Source organism: Tamandua tetradactyla, chromosome 13, assembly GCF_023851605.1.
Source record: "Tamandua tetradactyla isolate mTamTet1 chromosome 13, mTamTet1.pri, whole genome shotgun sequence".
Classification (NCBI taxonomy): domain Eukaryota; kingdom Metazoa; phylum Chordata; class Mammalia; order Pilosa; family Myrmecophagidae; genus Tamandua; species Tamandua tetradactyla.
The window spans coordinates 95,847,369-95,854,570 of NC_135339.1; the positions used below are offsets into that span (position 1 = coordinate 95,847,369).

Below are 7,202 nucleotides of genomic sequence, written 5' to 3' on the forward strand. Positions count from 1 at the left end.
CTGGGGCCCGCGTGTCAGAGCTGCTCGCACAAGTGAAAGGCACTGGGCCTGAGAGCACCCGGTTGAGAGAGAATGCGTTGCCAATAGAGTGGTTTATTTTCACAACACCGTTACAATTGCACACAGGCATTGACACATGGTTCAGAGTAGCCGAGGCCGAGTCCAGGACCAGCCTGGCCCCTAGGCCCTGGAGGGGACGTGCTCCCTGGAAGGGCTGCCCTTTGGGGCAAGGAGACCAGGGCCTCCCACCCACCCAGGCACCCATTTAGCTGGCAGAGGAGCCGTGGGGACTGGGGTTTGCTCCTGGTGGGGTGAGAGGAGGTGTGAGGGGCACTTCCCAAACCCTGTGGGATCACGACTGCCCCAAGGGGTGGACAAAGGGCAGGTGGGGTGGGGCCCCTGCTGGGGTCTGCTGCATTTGGAGAGGGTCTCCTGGTCTCACTCTGTCCACTGTACCAGCCACCATCTGGCCCGTCCTTGCTGTAGGGTGCCTACTGCTTGGCTGGGGTGGGGCATGTGTGCCCTGGGCCCCCCAGGTGGGCTGGCATCCACCTGGCTTGTGCTGGCTTTGAGTGGTGCCTGTGCTGGATGCCCCTGTGGGCTTCCCTGAGGCCCTGGCTGGGTGGCCAGGCGCTTGGCCCATGTAGCTGCCCCAGATGCTGAACACACAGATGTTGGGCTTGGCCAGATGCTCGGCCTCGTCCACAAGGCTGTGCAGTGGGGCCATCCCAGGCCAGCTAAGAGGCTGGGCGTCAGGGGAGAGGGCTGGGGCCCTGGTGCTGTTAGAACTGAGCCCAGATGCAGGGGGCTGCTGAGTGCTCTCCCGTGCCAGAGGGCAGGCAGTTCGAGTCGATTCGCTAGAGGGCACTGCTGGTGAGGCCCTAGGAGGGCCTAGAATTGGTGGACAGGTTTTTGGTCGCTTTGGGCTTGGCCTGCGTGGAACGGAGGCATGCCTAGGCTCCCGGGGTCTCCCTAACGCTGGCAGTGTGGAAGCCGGCTGGGGGCCTGGGGCTGTGGCCTGGCATCCACGTCTTTACAGGAAGGATACTTGGTCCAGGGCCACCAAGAGAGTGCCAGGACCTTCCCCTCGAGGGGAAGTGCCTGCCAGCCGTGGACAAGGAAGTGTCCACCACCAAGTCCAAAGGCACGGCCCCCCGTCCTGGGGTGGCGGGGGTGGGCTCGGGGGCAGCTCCGCATGAGCACCGAAAGAGGACGTGATCTCGAGGCTGTGGGGCCCCACACTCCAGGAGGTCACTTAGAGACAAGCTCTGTGCAGCCCCACTCTGGCTTGGGTGGCTCAGGGCAGACAAGCCAGGTGGGCTGCGGTTCTGAAGCAGGCCCATTGGCACTGAAAAGACCAGTACTTGTTTTCACAGAGGCATGTGGAGCCTTCGAGGGTCTGGCTGGTGTGTGTTTAGCAGCTGCTTGGTTTCCACCCTGTCTCCAGAGCCCTCTGGTCACACAAAGCCGCAGTACAGGCCCGGGCTCAGCTTTCTTGGCTGCCTGCTGCCTCTGCTGGAGCTGCTGCGGCCCGCATGTCCTCCCGGCTGGTTGGCCGCAGAGCGTGTGTGTCCAGAGCTCCTGGTCACCTTCGCTGAGCAGGCTGCTGCTGGCACTCACACCTGCACCCTCTCCTTGGGTGCCCAGTACAGCTGCTGCCCGCCAGGAGACCAGCCTGGGGCCACACTGATTAGGCCTCCCGGGGTGGGGCTTTCACAGGGTCTGTTGTTGACTGTTCCCCTCTTACCCCAAGTTACATGAGAATGCTGTAGAACCTAAAATGTGAACCTCAACTTTAAAGAAGCTCCTCAAGTTTAAATGGAATGTTCCTTTTCTTTTTTTCCAACTGGGTCTCAAGTAGAGTCAGATGACTTTTTTGTCAGAAGTTGTTAGAGCAAAGTGGCTCAAAGGGATAGACAGGTGGGCTTCTCCCTGGGCAGGCGCCCTGGCTCCCGGCCCAAGGGTGGCTCTGGGCAGCTCCTCTGGGTAGGCATGTTCTAGAAACACCTGCAGATAGCCATGGTGGCATTTCTGGGAAGAACAGCACCTGGGGAGTCCATGTGACCTCTCCACACTATCACCTCCCCTTCTGTCCAAACCCCAAGTCCTTGGGGCCGTGCTGACTGCTTCTCTGGGGGTGACTCTCTTCTTGGCGGTTGGCACTGCCCACAGCTCCCTCTCCAGCATCCAGGGTGGGGTCAGGTGCCTTTGGTGGCACGAGGGTGCTGCCACTGCTGGATGAATCTAGTTTTGGCACCTCTTTTTGGTGGCTCTGGAGAGGTGGGTGGCTGGCTGGGGAGACGATACAGGAGCCCTAGGACACCTGCCTCTGTGTGGGTGTCCCCCACTGGAGGGGAGGAAAAGCTATCCTGGAGCCTGTGGGGCCATCTATCCCTTGGGGGTGAGGCTTGGACAGGATGTGGACAGGGAGTGGTCCTGAAGGTCACAGGTGGGTAGGAGAGGCCCCAGGCAGCAAGGTGGCAGCTAGGGGGAGGGTACTTAGTGCCCTGCAGCCTTGCTGTGGGCCTACGGGGATGCTGGGCTTGGGGCAGGGCTGGCTGTGCCTCCAGCCGGGCCTAGGGTTGCAGAAGCCCCAGGACCCTGAGGGCGCCACCCAGCAGCGGGCAGAGGCGCGGGTGGGAGCGTGTGCGCCCGGCGCCTGAAGTCAGCGCCCGGTAGCTGTAGAGGCCCGGGCCAGTGCCGTTGCCATCTGGCGCCTCTTCGTCGCTGTCCCACGGGCCACGTGCTCCAGGCCCTTCGGCCCTTTGCCAGCTGGAGCCTGCCGCCAACCCTGCCGCTGCCCCGGCCGCCGCCCCGGCCGCCGCCCCGGCCGCCACGCGCAGGGAGGAGCCCGCCGAGCCGTAGCGGGGCGCAGGCCTCACGCGCCCCCTCGGGGAGCTGCGCGCGCCCCCACGCAGCCCTCCCCGGGCGCTGCCGCGCGCCCCTCCACGGCCGCCCTTGGCCGTGCTGCTGTCACAGAGGAAGGCGGCTGCCAGCAGCAAAGCCCAGCACGTCGCGGCCGTCCAGTTCATCTTCCAGGGGCGCCTCCTGCGGAAAGAGGGTTCTCGGATGCTTTGAGGGCCGAGGGGCTTGGGGAGGAGGGCTCGGGCCCCGGGGATGGGGGGATGGGGCCTCGGGATCTGGGGAATGGCCGGGGAGGGCTCCGGGCCTGGGGGATGGGGGGCCGGATGGGGTCTTGCGGGCTCGGGGATGGGAGATGGGGTATCGCCCTGAGGTTCACCACTGAGGCAAGGGACTAGGGATTGGGGGAAGCAGAGTGAGCTCCTAGAGGGAGTCCAAGCTCAAAACTTGGGGGGACAACCTGCCCAGGGCTAGAGGTTGCTGAGGGGGTGTCAGTGCCTTGATCAGGGGCTCACGGGTAGGGGTGTTCTCAGAAACTGGGAGAATTCAGCACCCGGGGATAACTGGGTGTCCATGAGTGGGGGGGGCTGTAAATAGGGGCGAGCGTCCCTTGGGGGGCCCTCGAGCCTGGGGGGAAGGGGCACTGTGCCCTGGGCTCCAAGAAAGCGCTGGGGTCGCGGGCACCAGGGTCCTCCCGTTAACAATTGTAGGGTCAGGCTGGTCTGGAGGACGCAGTCGCCGGGGCCGAGGCCCCGGAGTCAGACAGGCGGCCGCGGAAGAGACCCGCCCGGCAGCCCGACCCACGCGCCGGAAGCCCGGCGCGCTCTCCCTCAGCCGAGGAGAGCGAAGCCCGGGCGCGTGCACGGCGCGCGGGGACAGAGCCGGGGTGGGGGCTGGGGGTCGTGCTTCTGGAAGGCAGGAGGACCCGGGGCGCCCGCCCCTCCCCGCGCCCCCGCCCCTCCTCCGCGCCCGGTCCTTCGCCGCCCTCCCGCCCGCCGGCGCCGGGTCCCCGCCGCCTGGGTCTTACCCGCCACGGGCCACGACGGAACCGAGGCTGGGGCGGCGGCTCCAGGGCCGGCGGCGGCGGGGAAGAAGCCTTGCCCCAGCGCGGCGCCGCCCGGGTCTCGCGAGTCCTCGGCCTGGGGGCGGGGGCGCCGGGAGGAGATGAGGGCACCCCGAAGAGGGCCCAGCACCCCAGCTGCCCCGCGGCAGCCTCAGTCTTCCGTCTCGGCCGCCCGCCCCCGCCTCCGCCCCTCCTGCGCTCCCGCGCCGCCCCCAGCCCCCAGCTTGCACCCACCCAACCCCGCTCCTCTGGCCCCCTCCGCGCCCACCCTTCCACAGTGGCCCTTTCACCGCCCTTCCTCTCTGGAGCCCGCACCCTGCACCCCTCGACCCCTGCTCTCTTCGAACCCCCCGCACCTGCGGGAGCGCCGTGTGGCCGTGGGCCCTGCGCGGGGCGGGGAGGGGGCGGCACCGCGGCCCGGCTCCCTCCTCCGCTGCCAGCCCAGCCCCAGAGACCGCCCCACTGGCTGGGTGGTGCCGCCCCCTGCCCCACCCTCCTCCCCGGATCTGAGCCCGCAGGCGGACCTGATTCCTGGGAGGGGCTCCCGGGGAGGGGCTTCAGCTCCGGGCAGAGAGAGGGCCGGGGCGTGGGGGGCGAGGGAGCCGGGGCGGGGCCTCTCCTGGCCCGGGGCCCCCACCTCAGCAGCGAGCTGCTCCCCCAGTCGGGAAGGCAGTTCTCTCAGGAAATCCGAGGCAGCGGGGCCTCTGCGGAGCCTGCCGATTTCAGCCCCTGGGGTGTGGCCCTGGGGAACGGGAGCTGACCGGGCCGTCCTGGTCAGGGTGGGATTGCCTTCCAGGCCCGGCTAGGCCTGAGCTGCTGAGAGTCGGGTGTCCGTCCTGGGTCTGGAGCCATTGGGGACGGGCAGGGCTGGGAGGGCGAGAGCTGGGCTCGGAGGTCCCCTGGAGTACCTGGACCCGCAGTGCCAAGGCCAGCAGTGTGGTCTTCTTGTTTAAGGGGCCGATTTCCCTGTCACCGAGGCCTGTTAGAGCCGGAAGGGCCTGCCCGGAGCTGGTTCTTGCCTCCTCTTTCCGCAGGACCAGGGCCAGGCAATGCGTCCACCAGAACACAGAGGATGCTCAGGCTGCCGACTGCTGCTTCATTATAAAGGCACTCAAGAAAAGTAACAGGAAAAAGACCAGAGCAAACAACATTAAAAAAAAGAATCAAGATGTTTGAGGAATCAGAAAAACTTAAATATAATCTAATTTATAAGCAGAAAGACGGGGGAGAAATTAGATTTATAAGACGAGAACAGAATGCTGAGATAGAGGACAAAACAAACATTAAGAAAGAACTTTTGAAAATAAAAAAACATCGCAAACAAAAATCCAAGAAGCCTTTAAATATAAGGTTAAGAACACCTCTCTGGATGAACAGGAGAAAAAGGTGAAGGCTTAGGAGGTCAGCTTTGAGGTCTAAGCCCTAACAGCTCTGCCTAGGAGAGAAGAGGCGCTGGAGAGGAAGAGCAAGTAACCGCGGTGGAAGGTGGATGGAGAAGAGGCCCTCACCTGATTTATGAGACCTACACCTTTTTCTTAAGATGTGGAAAGGAGGTATAAGGAAAAAAATAGACTATTTTATATTGGAATGTAGATATGAAAATCCTAAATAAAAGATTAGTGAGCTGAATCCAACTGTATTAAAAGCAACACCGTGATCAAGTACAGTTTAGGATGGATTTGCTTTAAAAAACTAGTCAATTTACTATGTCTCATTAATGAGTGATTTAAAAATGCTAAAACTAGGCCAAAAAGTGAATTTTTAACCTGATATATATATATATATATATGTACAAAACACCTCAATAGACATTCTGCTTAACGGAGAACCATTAGGTGTATTCCTTTAAAAATATGAACTAGAAAAAATTCTGTTCTCACCATTTCTGTTTAACATGCCATCAGCAGAACGGCTGACAAGATAAAACGATGTTGAAGAAGTGGCAGATTCTGCAGATTGTTCCCAAATGCGCTTGGCGACCACACAGCACCTGGCGTTGGCGCTCACCTGCAGCTAGGGGAGGCCACGTGACCCAGAGGTAGCTGATAAGATCTACACCTAACTGTGCTCTGGGGGATCATTGGGAAAGCTTTTGTCCCTGCTGAAAAAAAAAAAGGGCTCTGCAAAGCTTGGGTGCCTTTTCCTTTTTCCTCTCATCCTGCCTGGGTCATGGGCTTGGTTCACGGAGTCTCTGCTGCCGCCTCAGGACCACAGGGTGCTGAGGCAGCAGCTGTGTGGCGTGGGACATGGGAAGACCTTGAGTCCCCAAGGGCAGGGATAGCCTGTGCCTTTGACCCCTTCCTGCTGACGTCCTGACTTCTTGTCCCTGTTTGTTTAAGCTGTTGCCACCTGGACGTTCTATGACTTGCAGCCAAAGGTGTATCTTAGCCTAGGGGGAAAAAAAAGGTAGCATTTCTCTACCCAAAAAGTAAATAACAAGAAAATATAAAATAAAATACCGTTCATAGGAGCAAACAACACTAAAATTAATCTTCCGTAATGGAAAGAACTCTATGAAAAGAATGTATTTTCTAAAAGAACTGGGAGAAGATGTGCACGAATGAAGATGTGAACAAGGGTAGAACAACTTATGTGGAGGTGACTGTTCTTCCCAAATGCAGCCACAAACCCAATAGGATTCCAATAAAATCCAGGCAGAATTGTTAAAGGAACAGACCCATTTCTAAAAACTTTAGGTCTGAAATAACTAAAATATATTTTTAAAAGAATATAAAAAAAGGGCACTCAACCTGTGAGATGTTCAGATGTTTTTGAAAGCTATGGTTATAATTGCATCATGGCAAGGAACAAAGAGTCAGTACAAGAGAGCAAGGGTCTCATTAGTAGACTTATTTAGGAAACTGGAAAGTTATGCTGATTTGAAAGGATGTATGTCCCCAAGAAAAGTCATGTTTTAATCAAAATCTCATTTCATAAAGGCAGAATAATCCCTATTCAATATTGTATATAATTAGATCATCTCCCTGGAGATGTAACCCAATCAAGAGTGGTTGTTAAACTGGATTAGGGGAGATATGTCTCCACCCAGTGGGGTGGGTCTTGACTGGTTTACTGGAGTCCTATAAAAGAAGAAACATTGTGGAGAATGAGAGATTCAGAGAGAGCAGAGAAGAACGACATAGCCACGAGAAGCAGAGAGCCCACAAACCAGTGACCTTTGGAGACGAAGAAGGAAAATGCCTCCCGGGGAGCTCCATGAAACAGGGAGCCAGGAGAGAAAGTTAGCAGATGATGCCATGTTCACCATGTGCCCTTC

General features: G+C 59.1%; 1 protein-coding gene across 2 annotated transcripts; it reads right to left on the reverse strand.

Moving 5' to 3' along the window:
• Positions 1 to 73: 73 nt before the first annotated feature.
• SPRN (shadow of prion protein) lies at positions 74 to 4,355 on the reverse strand. 2 transcript variants are annotated; one of them, XM_077126462.1, is made up of 3 exons: positions 4,282 to 4,318; positions 3,890 to 4,001; positions 74 to 3,048 (listed from the first exon to the last, which is right to left on the reverse strand). In XM_077126462.1, exon 3 carries the CDS (start codon positions 3,030 to 3,032, stop codon positions 2,577 to 2,579), a length of 456 nt encoding a protein of 151 aa, XP_076982577.1. In that variant the 5' UTR covers positions 3,033 to 3,048; positions 3,890 to 4,001; positions 4,282 to 4,318; the 3' UTR covers positions 74 to 2,576. The 2 variants fall into 2 exon arrangements, with proteins under 2 accessions (XP_076982577.1, XP_076982578.1); XM_077126463.1 differs by lacking the exon at positions 3,890 to 4,001 and having other exon boundaries at positions 4,282 to 4,355.
• Positions 4,356 to 7,202: the final 2,847 nt, after the last annotated feature.

Excerpts from the sequence above, each read along its gene's own strand:
- SPRN (XM_077126463.1), bottom strand. The coding sequence starts at position 3,032 with ATGAACTGGACGGCCGCGACGTGCTGGGCTTTGCTGCTGGCAGCCGCC.